The sequence below is a fragment of the Cherax quadricarinatus genome, chromosome 58, assembly GCF_038502225.1.
Source record: "Cherax quadricarinatus isolate ZL_2023a chromosome 58, ASM3850222v1, whole genome shotgun sequence".
Classification (NCBI taxonomy): domain Eukaryota; kingdom Metazoa; phylum Arthropoda; class Malacostraca; order Decapoda; family Parastacidae; genus Cherax; species Cherax quadricarinatus.
In genome coordinates this window covers 11,640,941-11,668,440 of record NC_091349.1, presented here as the reverse complement: position 1 = coordinate 11,668,440, position 27,500 = coordinate 11,640,941, and the positions used below count along the sequence as shown (strand labels likewise).

The following is a 27,500-nucleotide window of genomic DNA, read 5'->3' as shown; positions in this document are numbered from 1 at the left end:
TAGCCAAAACAGGACTCGCAGCAATGGTTTTAAGTTGGAAAAAATTCAAATTCATGAAAAATATAGGAAAGTAATGGTTTGGTAATAGAGTTGTGGAAGAGTGGAACAAACTCCCGAGTACCGTCATAGAAGTTAAGACGTTGTGTAGCTTTAAAATTAGGTTGGATGACTACGTGAGTGGGTGTGAGTTAGACCTTACTAGCTTGCGCTACTGGGTCTAGTTCAGTGCTCCTTCCTTAAATGGATGTGACCTGACCTGATCTGACTGGGTGGTCATTGGTTTAAGCCGGGAGCTGACTTGGACCTGCCTCTCATGGGCCGGTGGGCCTGCTGCGGTGTTCTTCTTTCTTGTGTTCTTGTATGGATAAGTTGTGTTAAGTAATTTAGTTTTGGTTAAGCTGTGTTGACTAATTTAACTGTGGTTAGGTTGTGTTAACGTTAAGTTAGCTTTGGTTAGCTTGTGAATATCTATAGCTTCATTAAGTATCCCCGGTTACAGAATACCTAATGTATCTTTGTTAGGTATCCCTGTTCGAGGATTCCACGGATTCTTGGCTAATGGAAACGTTAAATGCAGATTTATTTTCTGTGTAACTTAACAAGACTGACAATCAGGGTATATACACCAGGGTATATACACCACGAGGTATGTCATTGTACCCCATAGGTGGACTATGTAGTGTTTATGGTATTCTTGACTAGTGGTGAACGAGTGAGATGATCTTAATGGCCCTCGTGCAGGTCATAGGTTTTAAACCTAGTCAGTCAATAAGAAGTATATTAGTACGTCACCCGAGTCCCTACTAGGATAAATATAGACCCAGTTCCGGATTCAGAAAAATGTATTCAGTTTTCATAAACATAGATAAGAATAACATGGGTCCAGATTTATTATTAATTATTATTATTAATCTTAAGTCATACTTACATAAAATTATAGAAATGTGATGTGTAAATTCTCAACGGAAACTAAAAAAAATAAGTTATTGGTTTCTTTCATTTCATTTACTGCTAGACAAAGCTAAATCACTCACAGCGCCATCGGTAAAAGCGTATTAATTATTTATTACCACGTTACATGATCACTTAATGATTACACATTTATATAATTGCCTTAATGTTGCATTATCATGCAGATTAAAAATTGCAGGCTTGGGATGGGGGCTTATTTGTTGTTATTATGGGGACATATCAGCGTTGGAGACACGAGTTATCAAGGGGAGAGGCGAGTACATGTCTCAGAGCCGTAATGGAGGTGAGTAAGTAGGTACCAGAGGTCGTATATCAAGAGATATATACTGGTATATTCTGGCTGTACCAACAATTTGGTGCAGCGGACCTAAAGGCAGCCCTGGCTGACCTTGGTTTAATCAGCGCTCCTCTGACGTTTTAAAACATCCAAAGGGCTTTTTTTCACGGTTATATTTAACTCTGGGGGACTAGCGGCAGTGGCACTGCTTGTATAATTCTTGAGAGTCAAATTTACACGCATTAATACTGAAGATAAAAGCGAGGTAAATTCAGTAACTTTGTGAGGGGGAAGGGAAACTCAACTAAAATTTCTGAGAAGTCACAGTGACTGAGATGAACATAATGACGTCTGCAGGAGTTCTTGGCGAATAATACACATGTGTAACACTTGTTAGTCTATTTAAGGGAAATTTCGACCACCAGGGAGATTGGTTGGTTGGGTTAATTAATGGGGTTTAAAGTCTATCGACTTCATCATGGTCCTTAATTAAAGCTGTATGTAACCAATTTATCACCAGACAAGAACAAACGCAGTCCTGAGAGAAATAAATAACAAAAAGGCACAATACCGTGACTGGAACGATACACAAATAACCCCCACATAAAAGAGAGAAGCTTACGACGACTTCATCCTGTCGGTATTATATACATTTCTTCTACTACTACTACTACTACTACTACTACTACTACTACTACTACTACTACTACTACTACTACTACTACTACTACTACTACTACCACCACCACCACCACCACCACCTCCACCTCTTCCTGCCTATATATAGCCGTCCTGCTCCACCTCTGTTAGTGTGACTTTGTCAATGGTCCAAGTCGGACCGAAACGTCGTCGTAAGCTTCTCTCTTTTATGTGCGGGTTATTTTTTGTGTACTGAGAGAAATAGATTTATCGGTGCATATACCCTGTGATAGACCTTTATCGGTCCTATATGTATATACATATATACACATATATATACATATATACACATATATATACATATATACACATATATATACATATATACACATATATACATTTATATACATATATATACATATATACACATATATACATATATATACACATATATATATAATGTGTATATATGTATATATATATGTGTATATATGTATATATATATATATAATATATATATATATATTTTATATATATATATATATTATATATATAATTATATATATATATATATATATATATATATATATATATATATATACATACATTAGCAATTTGGAGGGATATGTTGTGTATCTTTATACGTATATGCTTCTAAACTGTTGTGTTCCGAGCACCTCTGCAAAAACAGTGATTATGTGTGAGTGAGGTGAAAGTGTTGAATGATGATGAAAGTATTTTCTTTTTGGGGATTTTCTTTCTTTTTTGGGCAACCCTGCCTCGGTGGGAGACGGCCGATTTGTTGAATATATATATATATATATATATATATATATATATATATATATATATATATATATATATATATATATATATATATATATATATATATATATATATATATATATGCCAGGGTTAATTTAATGGCTGTCAGGGTTAATACACCGAATACACTGACTGTTAGGGTTAATACACTGACTGTCAGGGTTAATACACTGACTGCCAGGGGTTAAGACACTGACTGTCAGGGTTGTTACATTGACTGCCAGAGTTAATACACTGACTGTCAGGGTTAATGCACTGACTGCCAGGGGTTAATACAATGACTGTCAGGGTTAATACACTGATTGTCAGGGTTAATACACTGACTGTCAGGGTTAATACACTGACTGCTAAGGTTAATACACTGACTGTCAGGGTTAATACACTGACTGCTAAGGTTAATACACTGACTGTCAGGGTTAATACACTGACTGTCAGGGTTAATACACTGACTGTCAGGGTTAATACACTGACTGTCAGAGTTAATACACTGACTGTCAGGGTTAATACACTGACTGTCAGAGTTAATACACTGACTGTCAGGGTTAATACACAGACTGTCAGAGTTAATACACTGACTGTCAGGGTTAATACACTGACTGTCAGGGTTAATACACTGACTGTCAGGGTTAATACACTGACTGTCAGAGTTAATACACTGACTGTCAGAGTTAATACACTGACTGTCAGGGTTAATACACTGACTGTCAGGGTTAATACACTGACTGTCAGAGTTAATACACTGACTGTCAGGGTTAATACACTGACTGTCAGGGTTAATACACTGACTGTCAGGGTTAATACACTGACTGTCAGAGTTAATACACTGACTGTCAGGGTTAATACACAGACTGTCAGAGTTAATACACTGACTGTCAGGGTTAATACACTGACTGTCAGGGTTAATACACTGACTGTCAGGGTTAATACACTGACTGTCAGAGTTAATACACTGACTGTCAGAGTTAATACACTGACTGTCAGGGTTAATACACTGACTGTCAGGGTTAATACACTGACTGTCAGAGTTAATACACTGACTGTCAGGGTTAATACACTGACTGTCAGGGTTAATACACTGACTGTCAGGGTTAATACACTGACTGTCAGGGTTAATACACTGACTGTCAGAGTTAATACACTGACTGTCAGGGTTAATACACTGACTGTCAGAGTTAATACACTGACTGTCAGGGTTAATACACTGACTGTCAGAGTTAATACACTGACTGTCAGGGTTAATACACTGACTGTCAGGGTTAATACACTGACTGTCAGGGTTAATACACTGACTGTCAGGGTTAATACACTGACTGTCAGGGTTAATACACTGACTGTCAGGGTTAATACACTGACTGTCAGGGTTAATACACTGACTGTCAGGGTTAATGCACTGACTGCCAGGGGTTAATACAATGACTGTCAGGGTTAATACACTGACTGTCAGGGTTAATACACTGACTGTCAGGGTTAATACACTGACTGTCAGGGTTAATACACTGACTGTCAGGGTTAATACACTGACTGTCAGGGTTAATACACTGACTGTCAGAGTTAATACACTGACTGTCAGGGTTAATACACTGACTGTCAGGGTTAATACACTGACTGTCAGAGTTAATACACTGACTGTCAGGGTTAATACACTGACTGTCAGGGTTAATACACTGACTGTCAGGGTTAATACACTGACTGTCAGGGTTAATACACTGACTGTCAGAGTTAATACACTGACTGTCAGGGTTAATACACTGACTGTCAGAGTTAATACACTGACTGTCAGGGTTAATACACTGACTGTCAGAGTTAATACACTGACTGTCAGGGTTAATACACTGACTGTCAGAGTTAATACACTGACTGTCAGGGTTAATACACTGACTGTCAGAGTTAATACACTGACTGTCAGGGTTAATACACTGACTGTCAGAGTTAATACACTGACTGTCAGGGTTAATACACTGACTGTCAGAGTTAATACACTGACTGTCAGGGTTAATACACTGACTGTCAGAGTTAATACACTGACTGTCAGAGTTAATACACTGACTGTCAGAGTTAATACACTGACTGTCAGGGTTAATACACTGACTGTCAGGGTTAATACACTGACTGTCAGGGTTCTGATGACGACCTGAAGATAAGACAGGTTTCGCTGATGCCAAATCATAATTTCCGCGCTTCTTTCTGAGGTTTATCAAGTTATGTTTCCTTCTGCGTAGAACTTTATTAAGTAATGCTTCACTCCTTGTTGAACTTTATCAAGTTATGTTTTTCTCTGTGTAGAGCTTAATTAAGTTATATTTCACTCTTTGTTGAATTTTATCAAGTTATGTTTTTCTCTGTGTAGAGCTTAATTAAGTTATATTTCACTCTTTGTTGAATTTTATCAAGTTATGTTTTTCTCTGTGTAGAGCTTAATTAAGTTATATTTCACTCTTTGTTGAACTTTATCAAGTTATGTTTCGCTTCTTGTAGAGCTTTATCAAGTCATGATTCACTATGTAGAGCTTTATCAACTCTTGTTTCACTGTGTAGAGCTTTATCAAGTCTTGTTTCACTGTGTAGAGCTTTATCAACTCTTGTTTCACTGTGTAGAGCTTTATCAAGTCATGATTCACTATGTAGAGCTTTATCAACTCTTGTTTCACTGTGTAGAGCTTTATCAAGTCTTGTTTCACTGTGTAGAGCTTTATCAACTCTTGTTTCACTGTGTAGAGCTTTATCAAGTCTTGTTTCACTGTGTAGAGCTTTATCAAGTCTTGTTTTACTGTGTAGAGCTTTATCAAGTCTTGTTTCACTGTGTAGAGCTTTATCAAGTCTTGTTTCACTGTGTAGAGCTTTATCAACTCTTGTTTCACTGTGTAGAGCTTTATCAACTCTTGTTTCACTGTGTAGAGCTTTATCAAGTCTTGTTTCACTGTGTAGAGCTTTATCAACTCTTGTTTCACTGTGTAGAGCTTTATCAAGTCTTGTTTCACCGTGTAGAGCTCTGGCACGCCACAAGCCTCACTGTGTAGAGCTCTGGCACGGCACAATCCTCACTGTGTAGAGCTCTGGCACGGCACAAGCCTCACTGTGTAGAGCTCTGGCACGCCACAAACCTCACTGTGTAGAGCTCTGGCACGCCACAAGCCTCACTGTGTAGAGCTCTGGCACGCCACAAGCCTCACTGTGTAGAGCTCTGGCACGCCACAAGCCTCACTGTGTAGAGCTCTGGCACGCCACAAGCCTCACTGTGTAGAGCTCTGGCACGCCACAAGCCTCACTGTGTAGAGCTCTGGCACGCCACAAGCCTCACTGTGTAGAGCTCTGGCACGCCACAAGCCTCACTGTGTAGAGCTCTGGCACGCCACAAGCCTCACTGTGTAGAGCTCTGGCACGCCACAAGCCTCACTGTGTAGAGCTCTGGCACGCCACAAGCCTCACTGTGTAGAGCTCTGGCACGCCACAAGCCTCACTGTGTAGAGCTCTGGCACGCCACAAGCCTCACTGTGTAGAGCTCTGGCACGCCACAAGCCTCACTGTGTAGAGCTCTGGCACGCCACAAGCCTCACTGTGTAGAGCTCTGGCACGCCACAAGCCTCACTGTGTAGAGCTCTGGCACGCCACAAGCCTCACTGTGTAGAGCTCTGGCACGCCACAAGCCTCACTGTGTAGAGCTCTGGTACGCCACAAGCCTCACTGTGTAGAGCTCTGGCACGCCACAAGCCTCACTGTGTAGAGCTCTGGCACGCCACAAGCCTCACTGTGTAGAGCTCTGTCACGCCACAAGCCTCACTGTGTAGAGCTCTGGCACGGCACAAGCCTCACTGTGTAGAGCTCTGGCACGCCACAAGCCTCACTGTGTAGAGCTCTGGCACGGCACAAGCCTCACTGTGTAGAGCTCTGGCACGCCACAAGCCTCACTGTGTAGAGCTCTGGCACGCCACAAGCCTCACTGTGTAGAGCTCTGGCACGGCACAAGCCTCACTGTGTAGAGCTCTGGCACGCCACAAACCTCACTGTGTAGAGCTCTGGCACGGCACAAGCCTCACTGTGTAGAGCTCTGGCACGCCACAAGCCTCACTGTGTAGAGCTCTGGCACGCCACAAGCCTCACTGTGTAGAGCTCTGGCACGGCACAAGCCTCATTGTGTAGAGCTCTGGCACGCCACAAGCCTCACTGTGTAGAGCTCTGGCACGCCACAAGCCTCACTGTGTAGAGCTCTGGCACGGCACAAGCCTCATTGTGTAGAGCTCTGGCACGCCACAAGCCTCACTGTGTAGAGCTCTGGCACGCCACAAGCCTCACTGTGTAGAGCTCTGGCACGCCACAAGCCTCACTGTGTAGAGCTCTGGCACGGCACAAGCCTCATTGTGTAGAGCTCTGGCACGGCACAAGCCTCACTGTGTAGAGCTCTGGCACGGCACAAGCCTCACTGTGTAGAGCTCTGGCACGGCACAAGCCTCACTGTGTAGAGCTCTGGCACGCCACAAGCCTCACTGTGTAGAGCTCTGGCACGGCACAAGCCTCACTGTGTAGTGCTCTGGCACGCCACAAGCCTCACTGTGTAGAGCTCTGGCACGGCACAAGCCTCACTGTGTAGAGCTCTGGCACGGCACAAGCCTCACTGTGTAGAGCTCTGGCACGGCACAAGCCTCACTGTGTAGAGCTCTGGCACGGCACAAGCCTCACTGTGTAGAGCTCTGGCACGGCACAAGCCTCACTGTGTAGAGCTCTGGCACGCCACAAGCCTCACTGTGTAGAGCTCTGGCACGGCACAAGCCTCATTGTGTAGAGCTCTGGCACGGCACAAGCCTCACTGTGTAGAGCTCTGGCACGGCACAAGCCTCACTGTGTAGTGCTCTGGCACGGCACAAGCCTCACTGTGTAGTGCTCTGGCACGGGACAAGCCTCACTGTGTAGAGCTCTGGCACGCCACAAGCCTCACTGTGTAGAGCTCTGGCACGCCACAAGCCTCACTGTGTAGAGCTCTGGCACGCCACAAGCCTCACTGTGTAGAGCTCTGGCACGCCACAAGCCTCACTGTGTAGAGCTCTGGCACGCCACAAGCCTCACTGTGTAGAGCTCTGGCACGCCACAAGCCTCACTGTGTAGAGCTCTGGCACGCCACAAGCCTCACTGTGTAGAGCCTCACTGTGTAGAGCTCTGGCACGCCACAAGCCTCACTGTGTAGAGCTCTGGCACGGCACAAGCCTCACTGTGTAGAGCTCTGGCACGGCACAAGCCTCACTGTGTAGAGCTCTGGCACGCCACAAGCCTCACTGTGTAGAGCTCTGGCACGCCACAAGCCTCACTGTGTAGAGCTCTGGCACGCCACAAGCCTCACTGTGTAGTGCTCTGGCACGCCACAAGCCTCACTGTGTAGAGCTCTGGCACGCCACAAGCCTCACTGTGTAGAGCTCTGGCACGCCACAAGCCTCACTGTGTAGAGCTCTGGCACGCCACAAGCCTCACTGTGTAGTGCTCTGGCACGCCACAAGCCTCACTGTGTAGAGCTCTGGCACGCCACAAGCCTCACTGTGTAGAGCTCTGGCACGCCACAAGCCTCACTGTGTAGAGCTCTGGCACGCCACAAGCCTCACTGTGTAGTGCTCTGGCACGCCACAAGCCTCACTGTGTAGAGCTCTGGCACGCCACAAGCCTCACTGTGTAGAGCTCTGGCACGCCACAAGCCTCACTGTGTAGAGCTCTGGCACGCCACAAGCCTCACTGTGTAGAGCTCTGGCACGCCACAAGCCTCACTGTGTAGAGCTCTGGCACGCCACAAGCCTCACTGTGTAGAGCTCTGGCACGCCACAAGCCTCACTGTGTAGAGCTCTGGCACGGCACAAGCCTCACTGTGTAGAGCTCTGGTACGCCACAAGCCTCACTGTGTAGAGCTCTGGCACGCCACAAGCCTCACTGTGTAGAGCTCTGGCACGGCACAAGCCTCACTGTGTAGAGCTCTGGTACGCCACAAGCCTCACTGTGTAGAGCTCTGGCACGCCACAAGCCTCACTGTGTAGTGCTCTGGCACGCCACAAGCCTCACTGTGTAGAGCTCTGGCACGCCACAAGCCTCACTGTGTAGAGCTCTGGCACGCCACAAGCCTCACTGTGTAGAGCTCTGGCACGCCACAAGCCTCACTGTGTAGAGCTCTGGCACGCCACAAGCCTCACTGTGTAGAGCTCTGGCACGCCACAAGCCTCACTGTGTAGAGCTCTGGCACGCCACAAGCCTCACTGTGTAGAGCTCTGGCACGCCACAAGCCTCACTGTGTAGAGCTCTGGTACGCCACAAGCCTCACTGTGTAGAGCTCTGGTACGCCACAAGCCTCACTGTGTAGAGCTCTGGCACGCCACAAGCCTCACTGTGTAGAGCTCTGGCACGGCACAAGCCTCACTGTGTAGAGCTCTGGTACGCCACAAGCCTCACTGTGTAGAGCTCTGGCACGCCACAAGCCTCACTGTGTAGAGCTCTGGCACGCCACAAGCCTCACTGTGTAGAGCTCTGGTACGCCACAAGCCTCACTGTGTAGAGCTCTGGTACGCCACAAGCCTCACTGTTTACGCAACAGTCGTGAATTAATGAATAATTCAGTGAGCTTCACTCACCTCCTTCCTCGGGGCACCCGTAGCTCACTGGTCGGGGCACTGGGTTCGCAGTCTCAAGGTCACGGGTTCGATACCCAGGCGCGGGTACATGTGTGGGTAAGTTCCTTCACACCTGTTGGAAATTTATATTACTGTTTTATTATTATTATTATTATTATTATTATTATTATTATTATTATTATTATTATTATTATTATTATTATTATATTATTATTATTATTATTATTATTATTATTATTATTATTATTATTATTATTATTATTATTATTATTGTTATTATTATTACCTGTGTCTCCACCCTGTAACTCACCCTCTCACTTTCATCTCTCACTGACTCACCCTCTACCTGGCTCGCCCTCTCCCTGACTCACCCTCTCCCTGACTCACCCTCTCCCTGACTTGGCCTCTTTCTGGTTCACCCTCTCCCTGACTCTCTCCCTGACTCACCCTCTCCCTGACTTGCCCTCTTTCTGGTTCACCCTCTCCCTGACTCACCCTCTCCCTGGTTCACCCTCTCCCCGACTCACCCTCTCCCTGACTTGGCCTCTTTCTGGTTCACCCTCTCCCTGACTCTCTCTCTGACTCACCCTCTCCCTGACTTGCCCTCTTTCTGGTTCACCCTCTCCCTGACTCACCCTCTCCCTGGTTCACTCTCTCCCCGACTCACCCTCTCCCTGGCTCACCCTCTTCCTGACTCACCCTATCCTTGACTCACCCTCTCCCTGATTCACATTCTCCCTTACCAACCCTCTCATTGACTCACATTCTCCCTTACCCACAATCTTCCTGACTCACCGTCTAACACTCCCTGACTCACCTCCCCGTCTCCTCTCACCGTTTCACTAACACTCTCCCTGACTCACCGTCTCACCCACCCTCTCCCTGACTCACCGTCTCACTAACACTTGTCATCTCCACCTACTACAGGTGTGGACAGTGACATGGTGAGTGTAGAATCAGACTACGAGTTTGGCTACGTGTACCTACGTCAGCGCCTCAGCAGTCGTAAGAACTACACCTTCATCCTGACGGTGGCTGACACTCAGGGAGACGACACTGAGGTCGTCTCTCGCATCTTCCCGACCTCGGGTCGTACCCCGACCTCCGACATCTTCCTCAAGCACTCTGCCTCGGCTGTCGTACCCGAGGTGAGTAGTGGTACGATCTTGTAGATGGTGGTCGTTCATGTAGGGTAGTTGTTCTTGGAGAGTGGTCGTTATTCGATGGTAGTCATTGTTAGAGTAGAAGATATTCGTTCTTGAAGTAGATAGTCGTTCTAAGAGTAGATAGTCGTTCTAAGAGTAGATAGTCGTTCTAAGAGTAGATAATCGTTCTTGGGGTAGATGGTAGTCGTTCTTGAAGTAGATATTCATTCTTGAAGTAAGTGGTAGTCGTTCTTGAAGTAGATGGCAGTCGTTCTTGAAGTAGACAGTCGCTCTTGGAGTAGATTTTAGTCATTCTTGGAATAAGGGTAGTCGTCCTTGTAGTAGATAGTAGTCGTTCTTTAATTAGGTGGTAGTCGTTCTTGAAGTAGATGGTAGTCGTTCTTGAAGTAGATGGTAGTCGTTCATGAAGTAGATGATAGTCGTTCTTGGGGTAGATGGTAGTCGTTCTTGAAATAATGGTAGTTGTTCTTGTAAATGGTAGTCGTTCTTGAATTAGATGGTAGTCGTTCTTGAAATAAATGGTAGTCGTTCTTGGGGTAGATGGTAGTCGTTCTTGGAATAGGAGGTAGTCGTTCTTGAAGTAGGTGGTAGTCGTTCTTGGAGTAAATGGTAGTCGTTCTTGAAAAAATGGTAGTTGTTCTTGTAGTTGGTAGTCGTTCTTGGAGTAAATGGTAGTCGTCCTTGGAGTAAATGGTGGTCGTCCTTGGAGTAAATGGTAGTCGTTCCTGAAATAATGGTAGTTGTTCTTGTAGTTGGTAGTCGTTCTTGGAGTAGATGGTAGTCGTTCTTGGAGTAGATGGTAGTCGTTCTTGAAGTAAATAGTAGTCGTTCTTGGAGTAGATGGTAGTCATTCTTGAAGTAAATAGCAGTCGTTCTTGGAGTAGATGGTAGTCGTTCTTGGAGGGTGATCTTATTTGCCAGGGTTACTATAATGGCTGTCAGGGTTAATACACCGAATACACTGACTGTCAGGGTTAATACACTGACTGTCAGGGTTAATACACCGAATACACTGACTGTCAGGGTTAATACACTGACTGTCAGGGTTAATACACCGAATACACTGACTGTCAGGGTTAAAATAATGACTGTCAGGGTTAATACACTGACTGTCAGGGTTAATACACCGAATACACTGACTGTCAGGGTTAAAATAATGACTGTCAGGGTTAATACACTGACTGTCAAGGTTAATACACTGTCAGGGTTAATACACCGAATACACTGACTGTCAGGGTTAAAATAATGACTGTCAGGGTTAATACACTGACTGTCAGAGTTAATACACTGCCAGGGTTAATACACTAACCGTCATGGTTAATACACTGCCAGGGTTAATACACTGACTGTCAGGGTTAATACACTGACTGCCAGGGTTAATACACTGCCAGGGTTAATACGCTGCCAGGGTTAATACAATGACTGTCAGAGTTAATACACTGACTGTCAGAGTTAATACACTGACTGCCAGGGTTAATGCAAGTACAACAGTGGTGACGTAGTGACGTACCTGAGTGAGCTCTGGCGCTCAGTAGTAATCACAGGGCTTGAAAAGCAGGCGTGACGCTAGTTCCTTATAGTGTGTTGTTTATTGAGGGGGTGGTAGTTGTGGAACTGGGGTGGTGGATGAGTGGTAGTTGTAGTTTTAGAGGGGTGGTAGTTTTGGTAGTGGAGTAGTGATAGTGTATTGGTGATAGTTGTGGTAAAGGAGGGGTGGAAGTTTTGGAAGTGGAGTAGTGGAGGGGTAGTAGTTGTGGCAGTGGAGGGGTGGTAGTTATGGTAGTGGAGGACCGGTAGTGGAGGGGAGGTAATGGAAAGGTAGTAGCGGTGGTAGTTAAGGGGTGGTAGTGCTGGTTGTCCCAACTAGAGCATGCTCTGCATGCTTCATTTCTATAGTCATCCAATTCATTGCTCTGCAGATTGTGTTTATTGACTAATTGATTGACTGACTGACTGATGTATTCTGTTTTTGCCTTCCCAGGATGCGCGTGTTGGTACAATAGTCACTGCAGTTATTGTCAAGAAGCAGCCACTGAACACTGTGGAGTTCCAGATTTTGGTAAGTGGGAACATAAGTACGTCAGCTGATGCTACGTCGATGTCGATCAGCTGACATGGGTCAGCTGATCTAGGAAGTAAACAGGGATCAGCTGATGTCTCACCATGGATCAGCTGATGTATTATTGTATACTTGGGTCAGCTGATCTTGAAAGTCAACAAAGAACAGCTGATCTTGAATGTCAACAAACAACAGCTGATCCTGAATGTCAACAAAGAACAATTGTTCTTGAATATCAGTTTAATGAATTCTTCAAGTGATACCAACATGATATATATTTTTTAATGTGTATGTGACCCTTGTTTCTCGCCTCTTTTTCAGGGTCGTTCAAAGGAGATCTTCAAGATGGCCTCTCGTCTGTACTCTGCCGACAGCTTCCGTGGAGAGGTAGTACTCCAGGGACAGCTGGATTACGAAACCAGCAACGTACATGCTATCAAAGTCTGCGCTGTGGTGAGTACACACGAGTAGTTGAAGCACATACACCATATGCTTGTGCTGTGGTGAGTAAGCGCACTGGAGTACATACAACATCCATGGTATTATGTGTTGTAGTTAGTACAAACACCGAGTACATGCAAACATGTACACCATTTATATTCGGGTCGAGACGAGTATATATAACTTACAGACACGTGAGTACATGGGGAAAAGTGTACACGATTTATGTTTGCACTGTAAGAAGCACACACACATTGGAGTACATGCAATGTGTGCTTCATAAAGTGCGCTCTGGTGAGTACACACACAAACAGACACACACACACACACACACACACACACACACACACACACACACACACACACAGACACACACACACATACACACATACACACATACACACACACACACACACACACACACACACACACACACACACACACACACACACACACACACACACACACACACACATACACATACACACACACACTTACAGACCGTCAGAACCTGTTCGATACTCAGCTATTTTCTGTTCCTGACGTCACGACTGTTATATTGACAGGTGAGCTGCTGCCGTATCCTGTTTTTGCCGTTGTTCCTGTTGGTGGTGTTCCTGTTGCTATTGTTGCTTTTTTGCAGCTGGTGCTTCTGTCTGCCGCGGCTGCTGTTGTTCTTACTGCTTTTGCTTCTTCTGTTGCTGTTACTGATGCTGCTGTTGTTTCTGCCGTTGCTGCTACTACCGTTGTGGAATTCTCTAAACAGCTTCATTAATAGAGTTTGAGGATTCTGTTTTGTAGTGGGAAACTGTTGTTTCTGTTGCTGTTGTGTCTGTTACTGTTGATGTGTCTGTTGTGTTGTTTATGTTGCTGTGTTCCTGTTGTTTCTCTTTCCGTTCTTTATGTTGCTATTATGTTTCTGTTGCTGTTGTTTATGTTTCTGTTGTTTATCTTCTTGCTGCTCCTGTTGCTGCTGTGTACAACTCTCAAGTTATGTTTCGTTCTGATAAAGCTTTACATAGGGCGAAACATATCTTGATAAAGCTTTACATAGGGCGAAACATATCTTGATAAAGCTTTACATAGGGCGAAACATATCTTGATAAAGCTTTACATAGGGCGAAACATATCTTGATAAAGCTTTACATAGGGCGAAACATATCTTGATAAAGCTTTACATAGGGCGAAACATATCTTGATAAAGCTTTACATAGGGCGAAACATATCTTGATAAAGCTTTACATAGGGCGAAACATATCTTGATAAAGCTTTACATAGGGCGAAACATATCTTGATAAAGCTTTACATAGGGCGAAACATATCTTGATAAAGCTTTACATAGGGCGAAACATATCTTGATAAAGCTTTACATAGGGCGAAACATATCTTGATAAAGCTTTACATAGGGCGAAACATATCTTGATAAAGCTCTACACAGAGCGATGCATAACTTGATAAAGCTCTGCACAGAATGAAACATAACTAAATAAAGCCCTTCACAGAGCGAAACATCTTGATAAAGCTCTACACAGAGTGAAACTTAGCTTGATAAAGCTCTAAAACAGAGCAAAATATAACTTAATAAAGTTCTACAAAGAGTGAAATGTTGTCCCAGTTAAAGTTTGTTCTGTAACCTTTCTCTCTGACGCCACGTTTCTCTCAATTTGTAGTTGATTGGATTTAATTAACGACGATTTCTGGTTCTGTTCTTTTATGTCGTTATATTGGGTTTAACAACGGTTCTTCCGTTGTTTTTGTCGTTATATTGGGTTTAACAACGGTTCTTCCGTTGTTTTTGTCGTTATATTGGGTTTAACAAAGGTTCTTCCGTTGTTTTAGTCGTTATATTGGGTTTAACAACGGAACTTGCTTCCGTAGTTTTCTGTATTTGTTGAGTGGCTCCTTTTTTAGTCCTTTTTAAACGGCTTCTAACAGGTGTTGACTGTTGTCCCCTCTCTCTCTGTCTCTCTTTCTCTCTCTCTCTCTCTCTCTCTCTCTCTCTCTCTCTCTCTCTCTCTCTCTCTCTCTCTCTCTCTCTCTCTCTCTCTCTCTCTCTCTCTCTCTCTCTCTCTCTCTCTCTCTCTCTCTCTCTCTCTCTCTCTCTCTCTCTCTCTCTCTCTCTCTCTCTCTCTCTCTCTCTCTCTCTCTCTCTCTCTCTCTCTCTCTCTCTCTCTTGCTCTCTCTCTCTCTCTCTCTCTCTCTCTCTCTCTCTCTCTCTCTCTCTCTCTCTCTCTCTCTCTCTCTCTCTCTCTCTCTCTCTCTCTCTCTCTCTCTCTTTTACACAGGGTTTGACAAGGTTAAGGATCCCTAGCTCTATTGACAAGCTATTTACAGGTTAAGGATTTCTAACTTTATTGGCAAGCTAAGAGCTGTTACCTACATCAGCTCATTAGAAAGCATTTTTATTGTTATGAGACATACAAGTAGGGAACAGGATGAAGTTGGAGCCATCTGTGGGCCAGCATTTTCATCTGATCAACTGACGTTATCTCGTTGACATCATTATGCTGTACGAATGTGTTCCATACTCGAGTCATCCTGGGTATGTATGATCTCAGTTGGAGTGATGTTCTGGAGAAGGGTACAGCCAGAGTGAAGTTGCTGCTTTCTGCCCGTCTTGTGGCATTAAAGCTTGTTTCACGCTGTCCTCGAAGTGGATCCAAGTGTGGTATTTTGACAATATTGGCCTTGTACATAACAGTAAGGCCACCCACATCCCTGCTATGTTGAAGGCTCTGCTGAAATGACAGATCTATTCAGGATGGGTCCAGGCGAGAGATGAGACGATGAGACGTCTTGCTCTGTTCTCTACTCTGTCAAGCAGTCGCAGATGAGAGGGGGGGGGGCAGGCAAACCAAGAAAGTGGAGCATACTCAAGGTGTGAGCGTACTTGTGCCTCGTACAGGATCTTGCAACCCCTACTGGAGTTTACCTGGAGAGAGTTCCGGGGGTCAACGCCCCCGCGGCCCGGTCTGTGACCAGGCCTCCTGGTGGATCAGAGCCTGATCAACCAGGCTGTTGCTGCTGGCTGCACGCAAACCAACGTACGAGCCACAGCCCGGCTGGTCAGGAATCGACTTTAGGTGCTTGTCCAGTGCCAGCTTGAAGACTGCCAGGGGTCTGTTGGTAATCCCCCTTATGTATGCTGGGAGGCAGTTGAACAGTCTCGGCCCCTGACACTTATTGTATGGTCTCTTAACGTGCTAGTGACACCCCTGCTTTTCATTGGGGGGATGTTGCATCGTCTGCCAAGTCTTTTGCTTTCGTAGTGAGTGATTTTCGTGTGCAAGTTCGGTACTAGTCCTTCTAGGATTTTCCAGGTGTATATAATCATGTATCTCTCCGCCTGCGTTCCAGGAATACAGGTTTAGGAACCTCAAGCGCTCCCAAGTAATTGAGGTGTTTTATCTCCGTTATGCGCGCCGTGAAGGTTCTCTGTACATTTTCTAGGTCAGCAATTTCACCTGCCTTGAAAGGTGCTGTTAGTGTGCAGCAGTATTCCAGCCTAGATAGAACAAGTGACCTGAAGAGTGTCATCATGGGCTTGGCCTCCCTAGCCAATGATGACACTCTTCAGGTCACTTGTTCTATCTAGGCTGGAATATTGCTGCACACTAACAGCACCTTTCAAGGCAGGTGAAATTGCTGACCTAGAAAATGTACAGAGAACCTTCACGGCGCGCATAACGGATGCGAGATACGGCGAAGTGCTGTAAGCTTCCTGGCTGCCTTGTTTGCAAGATTTACAACATGGTTCTTCATGGTTAGTTTGGAGTCAGATTTCACCCCAAGGATATCAACTTCTTCTCCAGGTGCCAACACCCTCCCATTCATCCTTACTACTGCACCAGCATTACCATCATGGTGCTTAGAGACGATCATCATTTGCGTTTTCTCAGGTGCAAATGTTACTTGCCATCTATTTCCCCAAGCTGATATAGCTCTCAGCTGGTGATTGATGTAGCTTAGAGCAGCTGGCATTTCTTTTCTTGGATAAGTGAATGTCAGTGTACAGTCGTCTGCATATGCATGTGACTCTGGGATGAGATGAAGAAGGTCGTTGAAGTAGACATTTCATAACAATGGACCCAGCACGCCTCCTTGTGGAACACTTGCCCCAATAGGATGTCTTGCTGATTCCGTTCCAATGAGAACTACACTTAGAGATCTACCATGAAGGTAATCACTGAGGAGACATAGCGTAGAGCCTGCAATTCCCAGTGCTTGAAGTTTTGCTAAGAGGCCCTGGTGCCACACCCGGTCGAAAGCGCCAGCAATGTCCAGTGCTACCACACAGCTGACTTTGGATTCATCCAGTGACTGGTGCCACTTAGTGGAGAGGTTTAACAACAGATCAGCAGCAGAGTAATCTTTCCTGAAGCCATATTGACGATCACAAAGTAGTGAGTGGTAGTCAAAAAACTCTGTCATTTGTCTTGAGATTATTGTCTCAAGGATCTTACCAGTGATTGACAGGAGTGACACTGGTCTGTAGTTGCTGATTTCTGCTCTGCTCTTCTTTTTGTGAACAGGGACTACATTTGCCTCTTTCCATAGAGAGGGCCATTTACACTATACTAGGCAGTGCTGAAAGATGCAAGTTAGAGGTGCTGCTAGCTGGTCTGCACATCTTCTCAACAATCTTGGGCTCAACTTGTCTGGGCCCACAGCCTTTTGTTGGTCAAGCGATTTAAGAAGGAAATGCACCTCCTCCTGCCTTATTGTTACCACTGACAGTTTTGACACAGTTCTTGCAGCTAGCCAAGGAGGGTCCCTTGCTGGATCAGGAACTTGCATTTTGGTAGCAAAGTGTTCAGCAAAGAGGTCCGCTTTCTCTTGACTACTAGTAGAGGTGGTCCCATCCTGTCGATTTAGAGGTGGAATGAGTTCATCAGGCAGATAACCTTGTCTGTCCTTGACCAGGGACCACCAGGTTTTGGAGCCTACCCTACCTGATGCTAACTTTCTTTTTGTGTCCACCTCTCTCTCTCTCTCTCTCTCTCTCTCTCTCTCTCTCTCTCTCTCTCTCTCTCTCTCTCTCTCTCTCTCTCTCTCTCTCTCTCTCTCTCTCTCTCTCTCTCTCTCTCTCTCTCTCTCTCTCTCTCTCTCTCTCTCTCTCTCTCTCTCTCTCTCTCTCTCTCTCTATCTCTCTCTCTCTCTCTCTCTCTCTCCAAAAATAATGTAAAAAATTTCAAAAAATGAAATTTTACATAATCAACTTAAAACAGTATATATATATATATATATATATATATATATATATATATATATATATATATATATATATATATATATATATATATATATATATATATATATACATTAAATATATATAGTTTCCTGTAAGTTTCTTATATAAACAAAGACAATGAACAAAACGGTACAAAAAGAATGGTGACGACAAAGAAATACAAGGTCGTAAATCTCGCTTAATGAGTTGTGTGAAGCACCCTTAGTGGTTATGCTGGTTTAGTCCAGCTTCCTCCTCTGTCCTCTTATTCCCTTTTTTCATCTTTTCTGCTTCGTCGCTTTGTGTGACCATCATTGTTGTGTTGACAACAGTGACTGAGGTGAGGCCCCTCTGTCCACCTAGCTCACCTAGCTCACCTAGCCCACCTAGCTCACTTAGCCCACCTTGCTCACTTAGCCCACCTTGCTCACTTAGCCCACCTTGCTCACTTAGCCCACCTTGCTCACCTAGCCCACCTAGCTCACCTAGCCCACCTAGCTCACCTAGCTCACCTAGCCCACCTAGCTCACCTAGCCCACCTAGCTCACCTAGCCCACCTTGCTCACTTAGCCCACCTTGCTCACCTAGCCCACCTTGCTCACTTAACCCACCTTGCTCACTTAGCCCACCTTGCTCACTTAACCCACCTTGCTCACTTAGCACACCTTGCTCACTTAACCCACCTTGCTCACCTAGCCCACCTTGCTCACTTAGCCCACCTTGCTCACTTAGCCCACCTTGCTCACTTAGCCCACCTAGCTCACCTAGCCCACCTAGCCCACCTAGCTCACCTAGCCCACCTTGCTCACTTAGCCCACCGTGCTCACTTAGCCCACCTTGCTCACCTAGCCCACCTAGCTCACCTAGCCCACCTTGCACACTTAGCCCACCTAGCTCACCTAGCCCACCTTGCTCACTTAGCCCACCTTGCTCACTTAGCCCACCTAGCTCACCTAGCCCACCTTGCTCACTTAGCCCACCTTGCTCACTTAGCCCACCTTGATCACTTAACCCACCTTGCTCACTTAGCCCACCTAGCTCACCTAGCCCACCTTGATCACTTAGCCCACCTTGCTCACTTAGCGCACCTTGCTCACCTAGCCCACCTAGCTCACCTAGCCCACCTAGCTCACCTAGCCCACCTTGCTCACCTAGCCCACCTAGCTCACCTAGCCCACCTTGCTTACTTAGCCCACTTTGCCCACCAAACCTTCCCAGCCCACCTACCCACCCTTCCACTTACACTCTCACGTCTGTCCCCTCACCTGTAATTAAGAAGTCTGCAGGTAAAGTCTGGAGCTGTAATGAGTTGCCCTTCACTAAGTGCTCTGTACCATGTTAAGTTACATAACTCACCGCTCTGTTCCATATTAAGTTACATAACTCACCGGTCTGTACCATGTTAAGTTACATAACTAACCGCTCTGTACCATGTTAAGTTACATAACTCACCGCTCTGTTCCATATTAAGTTACATAACTCACCGGTCTGTACCATGTTAAGTTACATAACTAACCGCTCTGTACCATGTTAAGTTACATAACTCACTGCTCTGTTCCATGTTAAGTTACATAACTCACCGGTCTGTACCATGTTAAGTTACATAACTCACCGCTCTGTACCATGTTAAGTTACATAACTCACCGCTCTGTACCATGTTAAATTACATAACTCACCGCTCTGTACCATGTTAAGTTACATAACTCACTGCTCTGTACCATGTTAAGTTACATAACTCACCGCTCTGTACCATGTTAAGTTACATAACTCACTGCTCTGTACCATGTTAAGTTACATAACTCACTGCTCTGTACCATGTTAAGTTACATAACTCACTGCTCTGTACCATGTTAAGTTACATAACTCACTGCTCTGTACCATGTTAAGTTACATAACTCACTGCTATATACCATGCTAGGATACATAAGTCACTGCTATATACCATGCTAGAATACATAACTTACTGCTATATACCATGCTAGGATACATAACTCACTGCTATATACCATGCTAGAATACATAACTCACTTATATATACCATGCTAGAATACATAACTCACTGTTATATATCATGCTAGGATACATAACTCACTGTTATATACCATGCTAGGATACATAACTCACTGCTATATACCATGCTAGGATACACAACTCACTTATATATACCATGCTAGAATACATAACTCACTGCTATATATCATGCTAGGATACATAACTCACTGTTATATACCATGCTAGGATACATAACTCACTGCTATATACCATGCTAGGATACATAAGTCATTGCTATATACCGTGCTAGGATACATAACTCACTGCTATATACCATGCTAGGATACATAACTCACTGCTATATACCATGCTAGGATACATAACTCACTGCTATATACCGTGCTAGGATACATAACTCACTGCTATATACCATGCTAGGTTACATAACTCACTTCTATATACCATGCTAGGATACATAAGTCACTGCTATATACCATGCTAGGATACGTAAGTCACTGCTATATACCATGCTAGGATACATAACTCACTGTTATATACCGTGCTAGGATGCGTAAGTCACTGCTATATACCATGCTAGGATACGTAAGTCACTGCTATATACCATGCTAGGATACGTAAGTCACTGCTATATACCATGCTCGGATACGTAAGTCACTGCTATATACCATGCTAGGATACGTAAGTCTGCTATATACCATGCTAGGATACGTAAGTCACTGCTGTATACCATGCTAGGATACGTAAGTCACTGCCATATACCATGCTAGGATACGTAAGTCACTGCAATATACCATGCTAGGATACGTAAGTCACTGCTATATACCATGCTAGGATACGTAAGTCACTGCTATATACCATGCTAGGATACATAACTCACTGCTATATATCATGCTAGGATACATAACTCACTGCTATATACCATGCTAGGATACATAACTCAGTGCTATATACCATGCTAGGATACATAACTCACTGCTATATATCATGCTAGGATACATAACTCACTGCTTTATACCATGCTAGGATACATAACTCACTGCTATATACCATGCTAGGATACATAACTCACTGCTATATACCGTGCTAGGATGCATAACTCACTGCTATATACCATGCTAGGATACATAAGTCACTGCTATATACCGTGCTAGGATACATAACTCACTGCTATATACCATGCTTGGATACATAACTCACTGCTATATACCGTGCTAGGATACATAACTCACTGCTATATACCATGCTAGGATACGTAAGTCACTGCTATTTACCGTGCTAGGATACATAACTCCTTTACTGCCATATGTACCATGCCAGGGACACATAACTCTAGCATATACCATGCTAGGAATACATAAGTCCACTGCACTATGGCAAGCGCCTAGGGATCATGTAACTCACTGCTAGCATACCATGCTAGGATACACAACTCACTGCTGTGGACCAATGCCATGCTAGGCAGACAGCAACTCACTGCTATATACCGTGCTAGGATACATAACTCACTGCTATATACCATGCTAGGATACGTAAGTCACTGCTATATACCATGCTAGGATACATAACTCACTGCTATATACCGTGCTAGGATACGTAAGTCACTGCTATATACCATGCTAGGATACGTAAGTCACTGCTATATACCATGCTAGGATACGTAAGTCACTGCTATATACCATGCTAGGATACGTAAGTCACTGCTATATACCATGATAGGATACGTAAGTCACTGCTATATACCATGCTAGGATACGTAAGTCACTGCTATATACCATGCTAGGATACGTAAGTCACTGCTATATACCATGCTAGGATACGTAAGTCACTGCTATATACCATGATAGGATACGTAAGTCACTGCTATATACCATGCTAGGATACATAAGTCACTGCTATATACCATGCTAGGATACGTAAGTCACTGCTATATACCATGCTAGGATACGTAAGTCACTGCTATATACCATGCTAGGATAAGTAAGTCACTGCTATATACCATGCTAGGATACGTAACTCACTGCTATATATCATGTTAGGATACATAACTCACTGCTATATACCATGCTAGGATACATAACTCACTGCTATATACCATGCTAGGATACATAACTCACTGCTATATATCATGCTAGGATACATAACTCACTGCTATATACCATGCTAGGATACATAACTCACTGCTTTATACCATGCTAGGATACATAACTCACTGCTATATACCATGCTAGGATACATAACTCACTGCTATATACCATGCTAGGATACATAACTCACTGCTATATACCATGCTAGGATACATAACTCACTGCTATATACCGTGCTAGGATACATAACTCACTGTTATATACCATGCTTGGATACATAACTCACTGCTATATACCGTGCTAGGATACATAACTCACTGCTATATACCATGCTAGGATACATAACTCACTGCTATATACCGTGTTAGGATACATAACTCACTGCTATATACCATGCTAGGATACATAACTCACTGCTATATACCGTGCTAGGATACATAACTCACTGCTATATACCATGCTAGGATACGTAAGTCACTGCTATATACCGTGCTAGGATACATAACTCACTGCTATGTACCATGCTAGGATACATAACTCACTGGTATACATAACTCACTGCTATATACCATGCTAGGATACATAACTCACTGCTGTATACCATGCTAGGATACATAACTCACTGCTATATACCATGCTAGGATACATAACTCACTGCTATATACCATGCTAGGATACATAACTCACTGCTATGTACCATGCTAGGATACATAACTCACTGGTATATACCATGCTAGGATACATAACTCACTGCTATATACCGTGCTAGGATACATAACTCACTGCTATATACCATGCTAGGATACGTAAGCTACTGTTATATACCATGCTAGGATACATAAGTCACTGCTATATACCATGCTAGGATACATAACTCACTGCTATATACCATGCTAGGATACATAACTCACTGCTATATACCATGCTAGGATACATAACTCACTGCTATATACCATGCTAGGATACATAACTCACTGCTGTATACCATGCTAGGATACATAACTCACTGCTATATACCATGCTAGGATACATAACTCACTGCTATATACCATGCTAGGATACATAACTCACTGCTATATACCATGCTAGGATACATAAGTCACTGCTATATACCGTGCTAGGATACATAACTCACTGCTATATACCATGCTAGTATACATAACTCACTCCTATATGCCATGCTAGGATACATAACTGCTATATACCATGCTAGGATACATAAGTCACTACTGTATACCGTGCTAGGATACATAACTCACTGCTATATACCATGCTAGTATACATAACTCACTGCTATATGCCATGCTAGGATACATAACTCTGCTATATACCATGCTAGGATACATAACTCACTGCTATATACCATGCTAGGATACATAACTCACTGCTATATACCGTGCTAGGATACATAACTCACTGCTATATACCGTGCTAGGATACATAACTCACTGTTATATACCATGCTAGGATACATAACTCACTGCTATATACCGTGCTAGGATACATAACTCACTGCTATATACCATGCTAGGATACGTAAGTCACTGCTATATACCGTGCTAGGATACATAACTCACTGCTATATGCCATGCTAGGATACATAACTCTGCTATATACCATGCTAGGATACATAACTCACTGCTATATACCATGCTAGGATACATAACTCACTGCTATATACCGTGCTAGGATACATAACTCACTGCTATATACCATGCTAGGATACATAACTCACTGCTGTATACCGTGCTAGGATACATAACTCACTGCTATATACCGTGCTAGGATACATAACTCACTGCTATATACCATGCTAGGATACATAACTCACTGCTATATACCATGCTAGGATACATAACTCACTGCTATATACCATGCTAGGATACATAACTCACTGCTATATACCATGCTAGGATACATAACTCTGCTATATACCATGCTAGGATACATAACTCACTGCTATATGCCATGCTAGGATACATAACTCTGCTATATACCATGCTAGGATACATAACTCACTGCTATATACCATGCTAGGATACATAACTCACTGCTATATACCGTGCTAGGATACATAACTCACTGCTATATACCGTGCTAGGATACATAACTCACTGTTATATACCATGCTAGGATACATAACTCACTGCTATATACCGTGCTAGGATACATAACTCACTGCTATATACCATGCTAGGATACGTAAGTCACTGCTATATACCGTGCTAGGATACATAACTCACTGCTATATGCCATGCTAGGATACATAACTCTGCTATATACCATGCTAGGATACATAACTCACTGCTATATACCATGCTAGGATACATAACTCACTGCTATATACCGTGCTAGGATACATAACTCACTGCTATATACCATGCTAGGATACATAACTCACTGCTGTATACCGTGCTAGGATACATAACTCACTGCTATATACCGTGCTAGGATACATAACTCACTGCTATATACCATGCTAGGATACATAACTCACTGCTATATACCATGCTAGGATACATAACTCACTGCTATATACCATGCTAGGATACATAACTCACTGCTATATACCATGCTAGTATACATAACTCACTGCTATATGCCATGCTAGGATATATAACTCTGCTATATACCATGCTAGGATACATAACTCACTGCTATATACCAATGTAGGATACATAACTCACTGCTATATACCGTGCTAGGATACATAACTCACTGCTATATACCATGCTAGGATACATAACTCACTGCTATATACCGTGCTAGGATACATAACTCACTGCTATATACCATGCTAGGATACATAACTCACTGCTATATACCATGCTAGGATACATAACTCACTGCTATATACCGTGCTAGGATACATAACTCACTGCTATATACCGTGCTAGGATACATAACTCACTGCTATATACCATGCTAGGATACATAACTCACTGCTATATACCGTGCTAGGATACATAACTCACTGCTATATACCATGCTAGGATACATAACTCACTGCTGTATACCGTGCTAGGATACATTATTCACTGCTATATACCATGCTAGGATACATGACTCACTGCTATATACCATGCTAGGATACATAACTCACTGCTATATACCATGCTAGGATACATAACTCACTGCTATATACCATGCTAGGATACATAACTCACTGCTATATACCATGCTAGGATACATAACTCACTGCTATATACCATGCTAGGATACATGACTCACTGCTATATACCATGCTAGGATACATAACTCACTGCTATATACCATGCTAGGATACATGACTCACTGCTATATACCATGCTAGGATACATGACTCACTGGTATATACCATGCTAGGATACATAACTCACTGCTATATACCATGCTAGGATACATAACTCACTGCTGTATACCGTGCTAGGATACATTATTCACTGCTATATACCATGCTAGGATACATGACTCACTGCTATATACCATGCTAGGATACATAACTCACTGCTATATACCATGCTAGGATACATAACTCACTGGTATATACCATGCTAGGATACATAACTCACTGCTATATACCATGCTAGGATACATAACTCACTGCTGTATACCGTGCTAGGATACATTATTCACTGCTATATACCATGCTAGGATACATGACTCACTGCTATATACCATGCTAGGATACATAACTCACTGGTATATACCATGCTAGGATACATAACTCACTGCTATATACCATGCTAGGATACATAACTCACTGCTGTATACCGTGCTAGGATACATTAATCACTGCTATATACCATGCTAGGATACATGACTCACCTCTAATGTTCTTATATAATTTGTGTTAACGCAGCCCAACCCAGCCTAACTAACCTAATTTAATTTAGCATTGCCTAACATATTATAACCTAGCCTAACATATTTTCATCTCGTGTTAACTAACTTGATCTTGACTATGGTAAGAAACTGTTCTAAACTAGCTAATCCTAGATCAACATTACGTTAGGCAATGTAACCTAACCCAGCTAAATTTTATTTATCCTAGTCAGTCACTAACCTAACCCAGCTAATTTTTTTCTAACCTAACCTTTCCTAATCCAACTAAATTTTGCCTAACTTGAATTTAACCTAACTTTAGCTACCCTAATTTATCCTAACCTAAACTAACGTGTTCTAACTTACCTAATATAACTTCTATAATGTCAATACTCAACTGGTATGTGATAAAATTTCATTATTATTTTCTCTTCCTCAGACACCATTTTTATTACCTGTCTTCTGTGTCCCTGCTTTATTTCTCTCTCTCTTTCTTTGACACTTTTTTATTACCTGTGTTTGTGCTTTATTAAGTTGTATTCCTCCCTCTCTTCACCCTCTGTGTTCTTTACTTGCATGTACTTCCCCTCTTTATTTATTCTTCATTAAGACGTTTCTCTTTTCTTCTTTCTCCCCCTCTCCCTCTCTCTCTCCTCTTCGTATCCTCCCCCTCCCCGGGCTCCCCTCTCTGTCTCTGTCCTTCTCTGTCTGTCTGTCTGATTGTCTGTCTGTCTCTCTCTCTCCCTCTTCCTATCTATCTGTCTCTGTCTCTGTCTGTCTCTGTCTTTCTGAATGGAAGTACAGAAGGAGAATATATTTTAGTACAGTATTTCCTGTAATGGATAAGTTTTGGTCCTCGGACCAGTGGTCTCTCAGGATGATAGACTGTGTAGGAGACAGAACAGTGTATAGGAGAATGTCAGTCCCAAGAGATGCTGATCTGTGATGTCACCTGATTGTCGTGTCATGTGCCAGCTGTGAAGTAGCATGTAGCAGTAGCATGTAACAATGAAGGCTACGTCTGTACAGCAGTGTCTGGGTTGTCGTAGATCATCTGTGAGATGTTGCACTGCAATAGATGGTTTTGTAGACCTGTGTGTGATAATACAATAATGGCCTTGTAGACCTCTGTATGAAATACAACAGATGGTCTTGTAGACCTGTGTATCACACTACAACACATGGTCTTGTAGACCTGAATATGACAGTACAATAGATGGTCTTGTAGACCTGTGTATAACACAGGACACTACATGGTCTTGTATACCTGTGCATGACGGTATAATACATGGTCTTGTAGGCCTGTGTATGACACTACAATACATGGTCTTGTAGACCTATGCTCCTAGTCCCACCTAATAGACTGATCCACATTCTCCAGTTCAGGCCTCTGG

The 27,500-nt window shown here is 43.5% G+C and overlaps 1 protein-coding gene across 2 annotated transcripts in view; it reads left to right on the top strand.

Moving 5' to 3' along the window:
* LOC128698064 (cadherin-86C-like) overlaps positions 1-27,500 on the top strand; it is a 343,481-nt gene that overhangs the window by 156,118 nt on the left and 159,863 nt on the right. For both annotated transcript variants that reach the window (XM_070097607.1, XM_070097606.1), the window contains exons 4-6: positions 10,237-10,457; positions 12,457-12,534; positions 12,856-12,987. In XM_070097607.1, the coding sequence (XP_069953708.1) occupies positions 10,237-10,457; positions 12,457-12,534; positions 12,856-12,987 (431 nt within the window). The remainder of the gene's footprint in view (positions 1-10,236; positions 10,458-12,456; positions 12,535-12,855; positions 12,988-27,500) is intronic.